This window comes from Saimiri boliviensis, chromosome 12 (genome assembly GCF_048565385.1).
Source record: "Saimiri boliviensis isolate mSaiBol1 chromosome 12, mSaiBol1.pri, whole genome shotgun sequence".
Classification (NCBI taxonomy): Eukaryota; Metazoa; Chordata; class Mammalia; order Primates; family Cebidae; genus Saimiri; species Saimiri boliviensis.
Window position 1 is genome coordinate 8,812,086 of NC_133460.1, and position 17,562 is coordinate 8,829,647.

Genomic DNA, 17,562 nt, shown 5'->3' on the forward strand with positions numbered 1-17,562 from the left:
CCCCGCCCCCGCCCCCGCCTTCCGGGGCGGAGCTCTCGCCTCCGCCAGCCTTGAGGTCCGCTCCGGGACGCAGGGCCCGCTCGGTTCATTCATTCATTCAACAAAGTCCTGGCGCGGGAGCTGCCAGGACCTGGCAGGGACATAGACCCCTCCTTTGCCCCGCCGGTGGTCTAGTCCGGGGCGCGTCGGGTAGGGAAATCAGAAATCAGACCCGAGTGCTTCCTTCCGCAGCACATAACAGAAATCAGACAAGAACGGCCGGGCGCGGTGGCTCACGCCTGTAATCCCAGCACTTTGGGAGGCTGAGGCGGGCCGATCACAAGGTCAGGAGTTCCAGACCAGCCTGACCAACATAATGAAACCCCATGTCTACTAAAAACACAAAAATTAGCCAGGCATGGTGGCGCGCGCCTGTAATCCCAACTACTCGGGAGGCTGTGGTGGAAGAATCGCTTGAACCCGGGAGGCGGAGGTTGTAGTGAGCCGAAATCGCTCCACTGCACTCCATCCAGCCTGAGCGACACAGCAAAACTCCGTCCCCCCACAAAAAAAAAAAAAAAAAAAAAAAGAATCAGACACGAACAATTAATTCCTGCAGAGATCACTGCAGCTTCCTTCCCACCCCCCACCCCACACCTCCTGAGATTGCATCTCACTCTTGCTCAACCTGGAGTGCAGTGGCGCAATCTCGGCTCTCTGGGCTCAGGTGAGTCTCCCACCTCAGCCTCCCCAGTAGCTGGGACCACAGGCACGCGCCATCACGCCCGGCTAATTTTTTTTTTTTTTTTTTTTTGAGACAGTTTCTGCTCTCGTTGCCCAGGCTGGAGAGCAATGGCACGACCTCGGCTCACCGCAGACTTTGCCTCCCGGTTCTAGCGATTTTCCTGCCTCAGCCTCCGGAGCAGCTGGGATTACAGGCACTCACTACCAGGCTAATTTTGTATTTGTAGTAGAGACGGGATTTCTCCATGTTGTTCTGTCTGGTTTCTAACTCCTGACGTCAGGTGACCCGCCCGCCTCGGCCTCCCAAAGGGCTAGGACCGCGCCTGGCCATTTTTTCATTTTTTGTAGAGACCGGGGTTTCACTATATTGCCCAGGTTGGACTGGGCACTGCAGCTTTCTTAAGGGCCTGAGGGTTTTAACAGTAACAACATAAAAATAGGGCTGGCACGGTGGCTGACGCCTCTAATCACAGCACTTTGGGAGGCGGAGGCAGGTGGATCATGAGGTCAGGAGTTCAAGACCAACCCGGCCAAGATGAGTGAAACCCTGTCTCTACTAAAATTCCAAAATTTAGCCGTGCCTGGTGTTGGGTGCCTGTAATCCTAGCTACTCGGGAGGCTGAGGCGGGAGAATTGCTGGAACCCCGGAGACTGAGGTTGTGGGGAGCGGAGACTGTGCCATTGCACTCCAGACTGGGCAACGGAGCAGGACTCCGTCTCAAAACAAACAAACAAAAAACATAAAAATAATGTGCTCTAGCCAGGTGCGGTGGCTCAAGCCGGTAATCCCAGCGCAGTGCGAGGCCAAGAAGGTCAGATCGATTGAGTCCCCGAGTTCGAGACCAGCCTGGGCAATGTAACCTGTCTGTACAAAACATAAATTAGGTAGGCGCGGTGGGGCGGGCCGCCTGTAATCCCACCTACTCAGTAGGTTGAGGCCGGAGGATCGCGTCAGCCCGGGAGGTTGAGGCTGCAGTGAGCTGTGATCGCACCACTGCACTCCAGCCTGGAGTCACCGTGTCACTTCACTGACACAGTGAAAATATTTATTTTCTCTAAAATAATCCTAATAGTGTGCCCTTTAATTTGTACCTTAGGAAGTAGTTACATAATAAAATGCAGACTTGTTACCTCCACTTTGCGAGGTAGGAAACGAAGGATCGGGAAGGTTAGGTGAGTTCCCCACGTCGCCGCGCGGTATAAGCGCTGCAGTGGAGACTCAAGCTCTGTTCTCTCCTAAGCCCGGCCGGCGCCCGTCACCCTCGGTGAGTCTGGACGTCCACCTGCCTGGCGCAGCGACCCCAGCCTCCGGCGCCCTCCTCTGACGAGGCTGGGATTCGCACGCCCGCTCGCGTCTGGGACAGGGTCTCTGCCCCTCCTCCGGGGCGGTGGTCCAGTGACGTCACCGCGTCTTTAAGACCCCCCGCCTCCGCCCCTTTCCCGACACTCGGCTTAGGAATTTCTCTTACCCCTTTCGCAGGTGAGTCCGGGGCAAGTGTGCGCGTTGGAGACACGCCTCTTGGGGTCGGGTGCAGGGTGGTGGCGGCGTGGGTAGGGGTGCCTTCGAACTCCGGCTGCAGCCACCTGGATGGGCGAATCCCTGAGGGGGTCGGGGCGGTCTGCTCCCAAGCCTCGGCGGCGGTCGGGTCCTTCGGCGGCTCCCAAGGGTTAAACGCCCCTCCCCCTTCCCCAGGGACAAAAGACACCGAAACCCCGGGCGCCCTCCCCCACCTGCCTTGCCTCTCGGGGCGGGGCGCCCCTCGCCCCCTTCCCGCTCACCTGCGAGAGCGGACCTTGCGGCCACTGCAGCTATCGAACCCCTCCTGGGCGCACAGCTCCCTGGCTGGGTTGGGCGGGTGGGCGGGGGAGCCCTCAGACGGAGTAGGGCCTGCAGTGCCTGGAAAAGAAAGGGGCAGGGACGCACTCAGAGGGCAGAGGACTGGAGCGCCTAGACCAGCGTGGCCCTGGCCCTAACTCTGCCAGAGGCCTAGTGCCTGGACCGGGCAGCCTCCCCGGGTCAGTCTTCCCAAAGTGGCCAGCTCCGCCCAGGCCTGGGGCCCCCGGCTAATGAGTAGAGAGCCTGCCCTCCGGCCACTGCAGGCAGGGATAAGTTTAGCTCCGTGCCGTAGAACGTAAGAACTCTGGGCAGTGGGAGGCCACAGCCAAGCCCTAGGCAGAGGTGATCCCCTCGACGGCCTCCAACACTGCTGGGATGTGATAGGACTCAGGTGCAGGCCAGGTGTCGGTGGGAGAACTGGTCTGGAGGGGAATCTAGCACCGCATTTAGGAATTTGGAAAAGGCCCTCAGCCTTCAGGCTACACTCTCCTAGGTGAGATCAGAGGGTGGGACGAGAGAGTCAGCGAGTGGCTTTGGGGAAGGAACTGCTTCTTTTGGGTGGGGAGTTAATGATCTTTTTCTTCAACTCTCCTGCTGCTCCCAGGTTTGGCTGGGCCTCCAGATGTGAGGAGCTTGACTAATCTCCAGGCTCAGGTGGCTCCTGTAGGGTGTGGGAAGGCGGGGTCTGAGATACAAGATCCCAAGATCCAGCTGGTGTCTGCCAGCCTGGAGGGTGGGATCAAGTTATGAGAGACATTGGGTGGTGGGAGGAAGCTTGGAATCGCCAATCTTAGTGTCAAAACTAACAAGTTTCAGTTGAGCACGGTGGCTCACACCTGTAATCCCAGCACTTTGGGAGGTGAAGGCGGTCTAATCACCTGAGGTCAGAAGTTCGAGCCCAGCCTGGTCAACATGGTGAAACCCCGACTCTACTAAAAATACAAAAATTAGCCAGGCATGGTGGTGCGCGTCCATAATCTCAGGTACTTGGGAGGCTGAGGCTGGAGGGAGGCAGAGGTTGCAGTGTGGTGAGGTAAGATTGCACTACTGCACTCCAGCCTGGGTCACAGAGCAAGACTCCGTCTCAAACAAAAAGAAACAGACAAATACTGCACCTTAAACTCGGGGCTAGAACCGAACCATTCCACACGGAAACTGCCTGGAAATAGCAACGTCTTCTCATCCTGCTTTTGCCGCCTTGCAGCCTGATCCCTGGCTCTGGCCCTGGACTGGCATTGCATAGGTTTCACCCTGTCATCTTTCATTTACACTCAGAGTGGCCAGGGCAGGGCTGCCTGCACATTCGCTGTCTTGCGCTGGTGCCTGTCACATAACTAGAAAGAAAAATAAGTACTAAAGCATTAAGTGCTCATTTTGCCCATGAGAAGTGAGGCTCTGGGAGCGTGTCTCCACTGAGGTGCGGGATATGATGACCACTTTCCAGGGCGCATGCCCCTGGTGTCCTGTCCGCATGTGGCCTGAGGTCTGGGCCCTCCAGGCCTCACCTTGCTGTGCTTCTGTCCCCACTACAGTGCAGCTCGTTCACCCTCACCATGGCCTCTGCCGGAATGCAGATCCTGGGAGTCATCCTGACGATGCTGGGCTGGGTGAATGGCCTGGTGTCCTGCGCCCTGCCTATGTGGAAGGTGACCGCCTTCATCGGCAACAGCATCGTGGTGGCCCAGGTGGTGTGGGAGGGGCTGTGGATGTCCTGCGTGGTGCAGAGCACAGGCCAGATGCAGTGCAAAGTGTACGACTCGCTGCTGGCGCTGCCGCAGGACCTGCAGGCCGCTCGAGCCCTCTGTGTCATCGCCCTCCTGCTGGCCCTGCTTGGCTTGCTGGTCTACCTTGCTGGGGCCAAGTGTACCACCTGTGTGGAGGACAAGGATTCCAAGGCCCGCCTAGTGCTCATCTCTGGGATTGTCTTTGTCATCTCAGGGATCTTGACGCTAATCCCCGTGTGCTGGACGGCGCACGCCATCATCCGGGACTTCTACAACCCCCTGGTGGCTGAGGCCCAAAAGCGGGAGCTGGGGGCCTCCCTCTACCTGGGCTGGGCAGCCTCAGCCCTTTTGTTTCTGGGTGGGGGGCTGCTGTGCTGCACGTGCCCCTCGGGGAGATCCCGGGGCCCCAGCCATTACATGGCCCGCTACTCGCCATCAGCCCCTGCCGTCTCTCGGGGGCCCTCTGAGTACCCTACCAAGAATTACGTCTGACGTGGAAGGGAATGGGGGCTCCACCAGTGCTAGAGCCATCCAGAGGTGGTGGTGCCCAACAGCTTTGGGATCTTTTGTTTCTGCCTCCTCCTACTGCTGTCCTTTTGACTGAGGGTATTTAAAATCCGTTGAAGACAACCAAGAAGGTGACTCAGACTCCCACCTGGGATCTGCTGTTTCTCACCTTGGGATGACGGAGCCAAAGAGGGGATGCTTTGAGATTCTGGATCTTTCTCCACCATAGAGATGCCCATCTTAGAAGCCAGTCGAGCTGTGGAACTAATGTGGAGGCTGCTTGCTGTGCTGGCCTTTGGGACAAGACAGACTGTCCTCAAGAGTTCCTGCTGCTGCTGGGAGCTGGGCTTCCCTAGACTTGCCAGGACAGCCACCCCTCCATCCTACTCAGGCCTCTGGAGCCCCTCTCTTCACCTCTGGGAAAGCAAGTGATCTGTTAACAAAGGACTGCCCTCCTCCAGAACTTTGGACCTTCTCTGTCCTGATAGGATGTCCACACCTCCAAAGGTCCCAGCTGTGTAGACCCCCCCACTGCCACCTCCAGTACTGTACCCTTCTGCCCTGCCCATCCTGCCCTGCTTATACTCATGTTTTTACCAAATAAAGCATGTTTTATTGGTGTGTTTGGTGTTGCATGGGATTACTGAGTGCCCAGCCTGGCTAGGGGGAGAGGTGGACAAAAGTGAGTTACGCTCCCCTCTGCCCTCTGCCCGTGGTTTGAGTGAGCAAACCCAGGCAGAACCTGGAGCCAGACCTTGGCCTGACAGCCACCAAGGGAGGCCACCTGGCTGTCCCTGCCCAGCCCCGGTGGCGGTGAACAGATCAGAGGGAGCCCAGTTACAAATGTTCTCTTTATTCCCAATCTTGGGTGGCGATGTCAAGGAGGGGGAGGTGTTGGGCAGACTCTCCATGCCAACTCCAGGGTTGGGAGGGCACAGTCAGCTGCTTGGTTTTGGAGCCAAGGAGCTGCTGCCCTTTTGGTGAAGCCAGGGTTCCTGGGGCAAGGGCGGGCTCAGAAGAGAAGGAAGACCAGCCAGTGTCCTGGGCAATGGAAGGAAACAATTACTGGGGAGGCGGGGGCAGGCCAGGGTGCCCAACACGTCTGGGCTGCCCAGCTCGGGGGAGAACATCAAAGGGAACCCCACTGAGAAGAGCTCAGCCAGGCCAGCAGACCCAGCCCTGCAGCCAGGCGTAGCTTGGGCTTTTGGAAAGTGTGTTTTCCTGGGGTAGGGGCTTGTAGTGGAGCAGGGCCTATGGTCAAGGTGGAAGGTGCAGGGCAATGGGGAGCAGCAGGCTCTGAGGGGGAACCCTCCGCCTCACACGTAGTCCCTCTTGTCCAGTCCGGACGCGCCTGAGCGGGAGGGGATGGAGTAGCCCAGCCTAGGTCCCTGGGGCCGCTCGACCTGGGGCGGGGGGCATGTGCAGCAGAGGAGCCCCCCGCCCAGCATAAGCAGTGCGGCCGCCGCCCAGCCCACGTAGAGGGAGGCCCCCAGCTCCCGCTTGAGGGCCTCAGCCACCAGGGGGTTGTAGAAGTCCTGGATGATGGCATGCGCCGTCCAGCACACGGGGATGAGCACCAGGATGCCAGCGAGGAGGAGGATGACCCCCGCGGTGAGCACGATGCGGGCCTTGGCGCCTTCGTCCTCCACGCAGGTGGTACATTGGGCACCTGTGATGGCCACCAGGAGGCCAAGCAGGGCCAGCAGGAGGGCCACGACACAGAGGGCTCGAGCGGCCTGCAGGTCCTGCGGCAGCGCCAGCAGCGAGTCGTACACTTTGCACTGCATCTGGCCTGTGCTCTGCACCACGCAGGACATCCACAGCCCCTCCCACACCACCTGGGCCACCACGATGCTGTTGCCGATGAAGGCGGTCACCTTCCACAGGGGCAGGGCGCAGGTCACCAGCGTTCCCAGCCAGCCCAGCACAGCCAGGGTCATGCCCAACAGTTCTAAGCCAGCGGAAGCCATCTGGCCCCTTCGTTAGGTCTTCTCAGCCCCAGACGGCCTGGGTGACTCAGCAGGTGTGTCAGGTGTGCTGGGTGGGGGGTCTTCGTGCCCAGCAGAAGGGGGGCCTGGTTGGTGTCCCCAGGCCAGGCCAGTCCTCAGCTCCAGGAGCCTCTTGAATGGCGTCTCCTCTCCGTGCCTCTTGCAGGTGTCTCTGATCCTCGCAGAGCACAAAGCAGACTCCAGGCCCCGATCAGCTGAGTGGTGGGTGTCACCTCGAGGGGCCGTTGCCCATCAGATGCCCTGAGGGTGCTGCTGCTCTTACCACCCTGCAGTCACGCCTGGGCCGAGCTCACACGGGCCCTCCAGACGCACCGCCACGCTGAGGACAGCCTCGTACCCTCCGGGCTGGCGCAGGTTTCCACTGAGCGATTCAGCCTCTGCCGGTGCCACCTGGGGACTCTGCCGGCTGCCGGCTGCAGGCGGGGTTTTAAGGCCCAGGCAGGGGAGGAGCAGAGTGAAGTGCAGGGAGGCCTCGACGAGGGAGACCTGAGCCACAGGGAGGGTGCGGGGCTGGGAGCTGGTAGGCGGTGGGTGGATGAGTGGCCTTGGGGTCAGCAGGGGATGCTGTGGCTGAGAGTGGACAGGGGAGGAAGAGCATGCGTAGCATCCAGGCACGTGGGAACCAAGGGCAAAGGAGGGGAAGACGGAGGACCAGCTAAAGAAGAAAGGAAGTGGGGGTCAAAAAACTAACAGGCTCAGGACAGAAACGCATGCAGGGGCTTCGGCCTGCCTTCCTGAGCCTTATCCTCTCGCAGCCCCTCCCCGGCCGACTCTGCTCTCCCCCGGCCCAGTTTCGTGATGCAAACATGCCCCAGCTCCCCAGTATCGCCCACCCCCGCCTACCCGGGACTCTCTGGAATCTGATCCATCCTCCGTCTCAGCCCACTGGCCCTGCTAGCTCCCGGGGGAAGGGCCCCGCCCGCACTGTTCCCCGGACGACAGGTGCCTGGCGCCCAGCTCAGGTGGCATCGCCCTGGCAACGGCCTAGAAAACTACCCTCACCTTCAGCCTCAGCTCAGGTGTGCTCTTGCCGCCCCTGCTGCTAAAACCAGGGTTGAGCTGAGCTGCCCAAGGTCTCCAGAGTCCAGAGTATACTTGGCCTGTTGTGGAGGTTGTGGGGGACTCCGGAAGGGAGATGGAGGTGGGAGGGGCTGGGGCTGAAACCCAGGGTCCAGCGCAGCCCAGGACCCAGTTGTGGGTGGGTGAGTAGCCAGGTAGGCCTCCCGGGCCAACACACCCCAGAGGTGGGCATGGGGATTAAACCCAGGGACTCAGGGGTCCCCAAGACCTACCTTCCAGTTTGCAGGAAAGCCTTCCCTGCAGAAAAACCCCCTCAGAGCCTGTGATTCCACTCATTGGGATAGCCTGGGAGTCCCACTGACAAAGCTCAAATCCTGACCCCTACCTGGGACAGACATGGAGGTTCAAGGTCCTTAACCTCCTTTGGTCAAAGACCCACTTGAGAAACCTCATGGGACTCACAGAATATGTGCCCACAAACATGTGCCCCTCATTTTGAGGAGGGGTTCATGGACTCCCGTGGGCCTCTGCCTGGGTGTTCAGAATCTCTGAGGATTGTTGTCTGAAAAAGGTGTGATGGCCAGCCTCGGTGGCTCACACCTGTAATCCCAGCTTTTCGGGAGGCCGAGGCAGGCAGATCGCAATGTCAGGAGTTAGAGACCATTTTGGCCAACATGGGTGAAACCCTGTCTCTGTTAAAAACACAAAGATTAGCTGGGCATGGTGTTGCATACTTGTAGTCTCAGCTACTTGGGAGGCTGAGGCAGGAGAATCACTTGAACCTGGAAGGTAGAGGTTGCAGTGAGCCAAGACTATACCACTGCACTCCACCCTGGAGACAGATCAAGACTCTATCTCAAAAAAAAACTGGGTGTGGTGGTGGGCACCTGTAATCCCGAGTACTCAGGAGGCTGAGGCAGGAGAATCGCTTGAACCCAGGACGTGGAGGTTGCATGAACCAAGATCGCACCACTGCACTCCAGCCTAGGCAACCTTGGGAGACTCCGTATCAAGAGAAGAAAAAAAAAAGAAAGCAAAAAAGTGATGTGAGGAAGATTCTCTCCATTCATACAGCTTCCAGGGAGGTACAGAGGATCCTCAGAATGGGCCCTCAGCTGGAACAGCCTCTCACCTGCCTGGTACTGGGATGGCTGGGGTATGCTGGCACCCACTGGCTGGTAGGGGCAGGGCTGGGGGTGCCCATCAGGCACCATGCACATCTGGTGGCTGCCTTACTTCACGGCACTGCCTTGGGGAAGCCGGTGGCCAGGCACATGCAGTGGCTCAATCTTGGCTCACTGCAACCTCCGACTCCCAGGTTTAAGCAATTCTCCTGCCTCAGCCTCCCCAGTAGCTGGGAGTATAGGTGCGCACCACCACGCCCAGCTAATTTTGTATTTTTAGTAGAGAGGGGCTTTCACTATGTTAGCCAGAATAGTCTCGATCTCCTGACCTCATGATCCACCTGGCCTTGGCCTCCCAAAGTGCTGGGATTCCAGGCATGGGAGCTCACTGACCTGCTGGGCTCCCCTCTGCCTTTCTTCTCTGCTCTCCCCATCCCCATCCTGTGAAATCCAAGCCCCAGGGGCTGGGCGAACTGGACAAACACCCCGCAAGATTCCCTGAGTCGGTCGATGGCCATTTTCCAGCCCAAAGTGGCTGCCACCACACTCCAGCCTAGGCAAGACTCTGTCTTTTAAAAAAGCATCACTGGCCGGGCGCGGTGGCTCAAGCCTGTAATCTCAGCACTTTGGGAGGCTGAGGCGGGTGAATCACGAGGTCGAGAGATCGAGACCATCCTGGTCAACATGGTGAAACCCCGTCTCTACTAAAAATACAAAAAATTAGCTGGGCATGGTGGCGCGTGCCTGTAATCCCAGCTACTCAGGAGGCTGAGGCAGGAGAATTGCCTGAACCCAGGAGGCGGAGGTTGCGGTGAGCCGAGATCGCGCCATTGCACTCCAGCCTGGGTAACAAGAGCGAAACTCCGTCTCAAAAAAAAAAAAAAATTAAATTAAAAAAAAATAAAAAATAAAAAAATAAAAATAAAAAAGCATCACTTCTGGGAAAGGGTTTTAGCATCTTTTGGGTCCAGGCACCGAGGCTCACGCCTGTAATCCCAGCACTTACTTGGGAGGCCAAGGTAGGAGGATTGCTTAAGGCCAGGCATTTGAGACCATCCTGGGCAACATTTTCTACAAAAAATAAAAATACAAAAATTTTTTTCATTAATTTTTTTTTTTTTTACAAAATACAAAACTTAATTTTTTATTTTTACAAAATACGTTTTCTACAAAAAATAAAAATACAAAAATTAGTCAAATGAGGTGTTTCCTGTCTGTAGTCCCAGCTACTCAGGAGGCTGAGGTGGGAGGATCTCTTGAGCCCAGGAGTTGGAGGCTGCAGTGAGCTATGATTATGCTACCGCCCTCTAGCCTAGGCGAGACCCTGTCTGTAAAAAAAGAAAAACGATACTTAGAAGAGAGGTTTATACTTTCCTTCAGATTTGCAAAGGGGCCTTGACCCAAAAGAGTTTAAGATCTTTCTGGAAAATACAGAGACTGAGGCCAGCGCCAGTCAGCTGGTCTGGAAGGTAAAGAGAAGTCTGGATTCCTTCATACCACCCCCTAGGCCTCTCCACTGAGAGGGGCTCCTCCTGTACAAGGGGCTGACCTGGTGGCCCTATGGAGTCTGGAGGATGGGGGGTGATGACAGGGGCTGGAAAATGGCCATCGATGGATTCAGGGAATCTTCAGAGGGTTTGTCAGGCTCGCCCTGCCCCTGGGGCTCAGATTTCACAGGATGGGGGTGGGGAGAGCAGAGAAGAAAGGCAGACAGAGGCCAGCCAGTCCGTGGGCTGCCTCGCAGCTATCCAGGGGCCTCGAGGAATCCAGCCGCACAGGTTTGGGCAGCTGTCAGGAGGCAGCCGGTGAGCCTGGCCCTCGGGAAGGCCCCCACCTAGAAGCCCCAACCCAGGGACTATTCTCTTCCCTGGGCCCAAACAAGTCCTCCTTTGCCTTGGGCCTAAGGTGATCAGCTCCCACTTTTTCGAGGGACATTCTCAGTTTGAATACTGAGTCCTGCATCCGAGGGACAGCGGAATGGCTGGTCCACTTGCAGTGGGGCCCTGCCTCAGTGGCCCGCCGGCTCCACAGGCAGCTCTAAACCCCTATGTCATGGCCTGGTGGGGGTCTGCACACATCCGGTGAGCGTGGTGCCCGGAAAGGGCGTAAGAGAAGCCCAGGTTTTGTTGTTTTGTTTGTTTGTCTGAGATGGAGTCTCACTCTTGTTGCCCAGGCTGGAGTGCAACGGCAATCTCAGCTCACCCAAACCTCCACCTGCCAGGTTCAAGTGATTCTGCCTCAGCATCCCAAGTAGCTGAGATTACAGGCAGGCACCACCATACTTTTTCTTTTTCTTTGAAATGAGAGTCTCACTCTGTCGCCTAGGCTGGAGTGCAGTGGTGGATCTCAGTTCACTGCCACCTCTGCCGCCCAGATTCAAGCAATTCTCCTGCCTCAGCCGCCTGAGTAACTGAGATTACAAGCGCCTACCACCTTGCCCAGCTAATTTTTTTTTTTATTTTCAATAGAGACGAGGTTTTACCATCTTGGCCAGGCTGGTCTTGAACTCCTAACCTAGTGATCCACCCTCCTCAGCCTCCCAAAGTGCCGGGATTACTGGTGTGCGCCACCTCGCCCAGTGACCCCAGGTTTTTAAGACTCCAATTCCTCTTTGGCCCAACATCTCCACACTCGAGCAAAGAGGAAAGAAATCCCAGACTCCAGGAACTGGTCAGCTGTGGGAGGCGGCTGCTCAGTGGATGGGCACACCCCCACCCAGGTGACCAACCCGCTGGACTTGCCCTCACAGTGGCCCCGGGCAGCTTCAGTCTCCTCCCACCCTAAGTTTCCCACTCCAGATCTCTAAGATAAAACGAAGTAGTTCCCCAAGCCCAGGGTTGGGTGGGGGGGTGGGCAGAGTAAAAGTATGGATGTGGAAATATCTTGGAGCCTAGGAGAGGCTGGGAGAGGGTGGTCGGGGAGCTGCCTATGTTGGGAGGATTCCCAGGACAAGTGGGCAGCAGTTTGCCTGTTGTCTGTCCTCAGCCCTCACTAGGCCTAGGCTGGGAGGCCCCACACCTTCTCCTAGGCACCCCTATGACCTGGATTCAGTTGGATCTTGGGAATGGAAGGGTTAAGGTTGGGGCCTAATCGGGGGACTTTGAGGGGCCAGAATGACATTGATATGGAGAAGTGGGGGCCCCTTGGTGTGGTTACCTCCTCAATGGCACTTTAACACGTCCAGTGAAGTCCCCTCCCCCGTCCGCCATGTCTGGGGAAGGAGGTGGAGGAGGGGAACCTTCCTCACTGTACTACCCTGGGAGGAAAGGAAGCTGGCTCTCCACTAGCCCCTTCCTGGAGCGACAAAACGGACCTCGTTTTTGTTCCATCTAGGAGGGTAGAGGGGAAGGAAGACTCAGGTGGGCAGCAGAAACCGGAGTTCAGCTTAGATAGGGTAGAAGTGGGTTAACGTGCACCTCTTAGAGGGGGAAGTGTGGCCCCACAACAAGGGGAGGGAGCGAAGTTACCAGGAACTACCATGCCCCAGGAGGAGTTTGGGGTTTGGTGTGAGGGCTGCACGCTAAGAACCCCAAGGGCAGAGTCACTCATTGCACCCGGAGGAGCCGAGCCCCTGATCTTACAGGTAGAGAAGCCAGTCCCCTGGGTCCCAAACCAAAAGGTGCAGCTAGATCGGGTGGTACGGCAGTCACCCTCACGGGCTTGCTGCATGCCTTCATAGATAGGAAGGAGCTCAGGGAGCTGAGCCAACCTGGCCCAGTGTGCAGCAGGAAGCAGGACACGCCTGACATCCACCCAGACCCTGGGTGGGCTAAGAGGGCCTCCTGAGCCTCTTTCCTGACAGGCAGTGGGGCAGGGCCTCTCCTCCTTCTGGGCCTCCCAAGCACTGCTCCATTCCTCCTTTTCCCAAATTCTTTGAGACTCCCAGGACAGGGAAACCCACAGAGATGCGGGGGAAGCTCCCCTTCACCTGCTGGCTCACTCTCACAGCCACATCCCTGGCCTGGAAAGTGCCCTTTGCTCCCCACTTGCAGGGGGCAGTGGGCTGGACTCCTGGGAATTCATGGGAGCCCCACCCCAGGGCTCCCTGAGCAAGTCACAGCTGCCCAAACCTCAGGTGCCTCCTGGCTGTAAAGCAGAGAGGAGAGCTCTGCTTCAACCCTGACACCTCCCTGGGGGTTGAGGTAGGTACTAACTCAAGGCAAGCATATTCTGTCAGAGTGTGATGGAGGTTTCACTTGTAAACCTGGGCACACTCCATTGACTGGGTAACAATTAACTTTATTATCAGTTGTAACTGTCAATTTCAACCAGCAGCAGTTACTGCTCCCACCCTGTGAGGGTGGGAGCCCCTGGGGCTACGCTGTCTTCAGGAGTAGACTCTGTCCATGGGCTTCCTGTTTCTTAGCTGAGAGAGGAGGCCTGAACTATATAAAGTTCAGGAGTGGCAAGCCAAAGGGAATGGGCACCTGGCCATAAGTCAGAGAAGAGGAAGGAAAGTCAATCTATTTTCTTCGGGTGCCAGTAAGAACTTTATCAAGGTACTAGTGCCATCAGCTCCTGCCCAAGGCACCCAGAGCTCCAGGTCACTGAGACAGGACCTGACACATTCCGTTCTGGGAAGACAGCTGGGAAGGCAGGCCAGCCCCAAAGAAGAGAGGACACTGCCTGTCCGGAATGGATGGGGGCACGCAGAGTACCTTCACCCCCTCGGTCCTGGACTCTGTGAATGTGCTCTTACTTGATAAAACGGCCTTTAAATATGTAATTAAATTGAGGATATCAAAATGAGAGTATCCTAGATTTCAGGTGGGCCCTACATTCAATGACAATCTGACCTCTTAAAAGATAAAAACAGGGAGATTGGAGACAGACCTGGGGAGAAGGCCATGTGAAGAGGGAGGGGAGAACTGGATTGATGTGGCCACAAGCCGCAGAAGGCCTGGAGCCACCGGGCGGTGGGAGAGGCAAGAGGGACCCTCCCCTAGCACTGGTGAAGGGAACATGGTCCTGCCCACACCTTGATCTCTGACTTCTGGCCTCCAGAACTGTAAAGAATAAGTTTCTGTTGTTCGAAGCCACTCAGTGTGTACACATTTGTTACTACAGTCACAAGGAACTAGCACTGCCTTTCTCGGCGGTGAGTCCTGGGCTCTCCAAGGTCTCCCAGGGTCAAGGTTGGCTTCCTGATACTGGTCCTGGGCTGCTGGAGAAGAGCCCACTGAGATAGAACTTCCGCCTGATTTACCTGAGCTCAGGCCACCCAGGGAACAAAGAGAACTTTATTGAGTCTTAGAAGCTGCACAGAAACTGGCGGGTGAGGTGTGGGCAAAGCCAGGGAGAACAGGAGCCTCCTCTCAGGGCCCAGCGCGGGAAGGAGGGGTAGGGAAGCTCTCCTGTTCCGTGGGGATGACTTTACAGCCCTTGCATGTGACCTTCGGGTCCAGTATCGATCCACACCGTAGCTTCCCTGGTCTGCACGGCCAGCCCAACCCCTGGATCTGTTTCAGTTGAAAGTTAGACTTCTTAAGTCTTTTGAGGCAGGATCAGAATTTTCAACAGCCATAAACTGAGGATGGTCTTCGCCGTGGCATCCAGATCCTTTATTTCTAAGAGAAATGAAACATCTGGATATAGTTAAAGCACTTTAAGCTTTTGTTTTCATCTCCTTGATCCCCATTTCCCTGGGCATGTGCTGTGGGCCCCGCCCACTGCCCTGATCACAAGCCAGGTTATCAGCTCAAGGGATGGGTTACATTCTCAAATAACCTAGCAAGAGGACTGCAGGAGGGCACCAAGGGAAAATAGAAGAAAAACTCGAATTTTTAGACGAGTCTATTTTCAGACTCGCCCCTTTCTCTACCACACCTGGGCTGCTTCCGATTCCCCTTTCTCTCCTCCCCAAACCGGGCTCTTACCCCCATCCTCTGAATCCATGCCGGGGGAAGGCGGCTAGGGGCACTGGCCCTGTGTCCAGGCAGGGGGGCCGCTCACTCACCCGCCACGGGAGGGCCGGCTCAGCAGGGAGGCGACAGGAAGAAATGCGGCGGTGGGGGCGGGGGGAAAGCGGGCAGTGGCCACGGGTCGCGGGTAGCGGGGGGCGCCAGCAGGCTGAAGGGTGAGGGCCGAGCAGGCAGCGGCGGCAGCAGCTGCGGGGGCGGCTCGGAGACCAGGGGCAGGCGGCCGCGCGCACCCACGGGCCCGGGGGTGGCGGCGACGGCGGCCTCGGGCAGCGGAGGCAGCGGCAGGTGCGCGGGTGGCGGCGCGGGCGCCGGCAGGCGCGGCAGACCCTGCAGAGCGAGCGCAGCTGCGGGCGGCGCGGGCGCGCAGGCCTCGGGCGGCAGCTCAGGCAGCGCCAGATGCGCTCCGGGACCCCACGGCGCCAGCGGCTCGGGCGCCAGCGGGAGCGCGGGCAGCGGCGGCAGCTCCGCCAGGGCGAGCGCGGAGGGCGGCGGCGGCCCGGGGCTCAGGCCTGGCGGCAGGCTGGGCAGCGGCGGGTGCGGCAGGGACGGCGCGGGCAGCGGGGTCGGCGGCAGCGACGAGCGGGCCCGGCCCAGTCGCGAGTGGGCGCGGGCGCGGGCGAGCCGCGGGTGCGAGCTGGAGCGGGGCAGCCGCGCCGCCAGCTTGGTTGCGGCTGCCACTCCGGGGCCCCAGAGCGCGCAGTCCGCAGCGGCCTCGAACCTGCCGAGGTGGCCAAGCGCCGCGCTCCGACCGGCCCGGCCAATCGCGGACGTCCGCACCGTGCTCCAGCCAATCAGAGACTAGTGCGTTCGCGGCCTCCGCGCCCCTCCCGGCAGCTGGCACGGGCTACTGTTGACAGCCAATCAGGTATCAGCGCTCTCCGCCAAGTTCTTCCCGCCCTCTCCTGGTCGCAGCCAATCGCTGTGTCTCAGGTGCCGCCGCTGCTCCCCGCCCTGGACTAGCCAGGAGACCGGGCACTGCACACGCGCAGTGGGCGCCCCCACCTGGTCTGAGGATCTGTGGCTTCGTTGCGACCCCGAGGCGCTCCTCCCTACCAATGTGTTTTTTTGTTTTTCTGGTGGCTTTTTTTGGGGACTGAGTCTCACTCGCGACCAGGCTACAGTACAGTATCGCGAGCGCGGCTCAGTGAAGCCTCGACCTCCCGGGCTCGAGCAATTCTCCCGCCTCAGCCTCCCCAAGTGGCTGGGACTACTTGGCGCGCGCCACCACTCCTGGCTAATTATTATACCTTATTTATTTGTTTATTTGTTTTTGAGTCGGAGTTTCCCCTCTATGCCCTAGGCTGGAGTGCAGTGGTGCAATCTCAGTTCGCTGCAACCTCCGCCTCCCGGGTTCAAGCGATTCTCCTGCCTCATCCTCCTAAGTAGCTGTGATTACAGGCGCCCGCCACCACACCCGGCTAATTTTTGTATTTTTAGTAGAAATGGGGTTTCATCATGTTGGCCAGGCTGGTCTCGAACTCCTGACCTCAGATGATCCGCCCGCCTCGGCCTCCCAAAGCCCTGGGATTACCGGCGGAGAGCCGCCGCGCCCGGCCTAATTATTAAATTTTTTTTGTAGAGATGGAGCCTCACCATGTTCCCCAAGCTGGTCTCGAACTCCTGGGCTCAAGTGATCCGCCAGCCTCCGACTTCCAAAGTGCTGGGATTCCAGGCATGAGTCACCGCACCCGCCCACCCCCATCAATCTGGAGTGTGAAATTGTCCTGTTTACCCATAGCAATTCAGGTATGATGATTCTGTGCGGGTGGGTCAAGGTACACAGATTTCCATTCAGTTATCTTATGAGAAAGATAAAACAATATCAAAATTCAAAAGCAAAGTCTGGTGGTAACATACTTAGAATTTTTTGTGTTCTTGAGAATGTAAATGACAGATGGGTAAGAATCTGGTAGCTCAGAACAAAAAGGATAAAATGGTCAAGCTATTCAAAGTTGGAATATAGAAACTTTTTTTTTGAGTCAGGATCTTGCTCTGTCGCCCAGGCTGGAGTGCAGTAGTGCCATCATGGCTCACTCTAGCCTCCTCCTGGGCTCAAGTGATCCTCTCATCTCAGCCTCCCAAGGAACTGAGACTACAGGTGTGCGCCACCATGCCAGGTTCATTCTTTTATTTGTAGAGATGGGAGTCTCACTATGGTGTGTAGGCTGGTCTCGGACCCCTGGGCTCAAGTGATCCTCCTGCCTCAGCCTCTGAAAGTGCTGAGATTATAGGCCTGAGTCACTGCACCCGGTGGAAACCTTTATAAGAACAATTAAAACAATATTATAGCAATATTTCTTAGTGTTAAGGGTTATCCTCCACTGCCTTCACTGACAATAGGTCAGTGGCCACTTTGCAGATGTTGGCTCCTAATCCTATTCTCCAGTAAAGAGAAAAATCTTGGAATGTGGTTTACTCCATGCCGTGGTGTAGAGGAAGACAAGACCATTTGAATAGTATGTATTAATGTATGTATGTATATATTTTGAGATGGGGTCTCGATCTGTCGCCCAGGCTGGAATGCAATGGCGGGATCTTGGCTCACTACAATTTCCACTTCCCAGGTTCAAGCAATTCTCCTGCCTCAGCCTCCTTAGTAGCTGGGATTAAAGCTGTACGCCACCACGCCTGGCTAATTTTTGTATTTTTAGTAGAGACGGGGTTTCACCATGTTGGTCAGGCTAGTCTCGAACTCCT

The 17,562-nt window shown here is 57.3% G+C and overlaps 3 protein-coding genes across 3 annotated transcripts; 1 reads left to right on the forward strand and 2 right to left on the reverse strand.

Moving 5' to 3' along the window:
* The first annotated feature begins 6 nt into the window (after positions 1-6).
* CLDN6 (claudin 6) lies at positions 7-5,412 on the forward strand. The gene has a single exon (XM_010339097.3). It carries the CDS (start codon positions 4,114-4,116, stop codon positions 4,774-4,776), a length of 663 nt encoding a protein of 220 aa, XP_010337399.1. The 5' UTR covers positions 7-4,113; the 3' UTR covers positions 4,777-5,412.
* Positions 5,413-5,624: 212 nt separating this feature from the next.
* CLDN9 (claudin 9) lies at positions 5,625-7,201 on the reverse strand. The gene has a single exon (XM_003928444.4). It carries the CDS (start codon positions 6,759-6,761, stop codon positions 6,108-6,110), a length of 654 nt encoding a protein of 217 aa, XP_003928493.2. The 5' UTR covers positions 6,762-7,201; the 3' UTR covers positions 5,625-6,107.
* Positions 7,202-14,166: 6,965 nt separating this feature from the next.
* Positions 14,167-16,601, reverse strand: LOC141580696 (uncharacterized). Its single transcript, XM_074383175.1, has 3 exons — positions 16,554-16,601; positions 14,901-15,663; positions 14,167-14,511 (listed from the first exon to the last, which is right to left on the reverse strand). Exons 1-2 carry the CDS (start codon positions 16,599-16,601, stop codon positions 14,920-14,922), a joined length of 792 nt encoding a protein of 263 aa, XP_074239276.1. The 3' UTR covers positions 14,167-14,511; positions 14,901-14,919.
* Between the last annotated feature and the right edge of the window lie 961 nt (positions 16,602-17,562).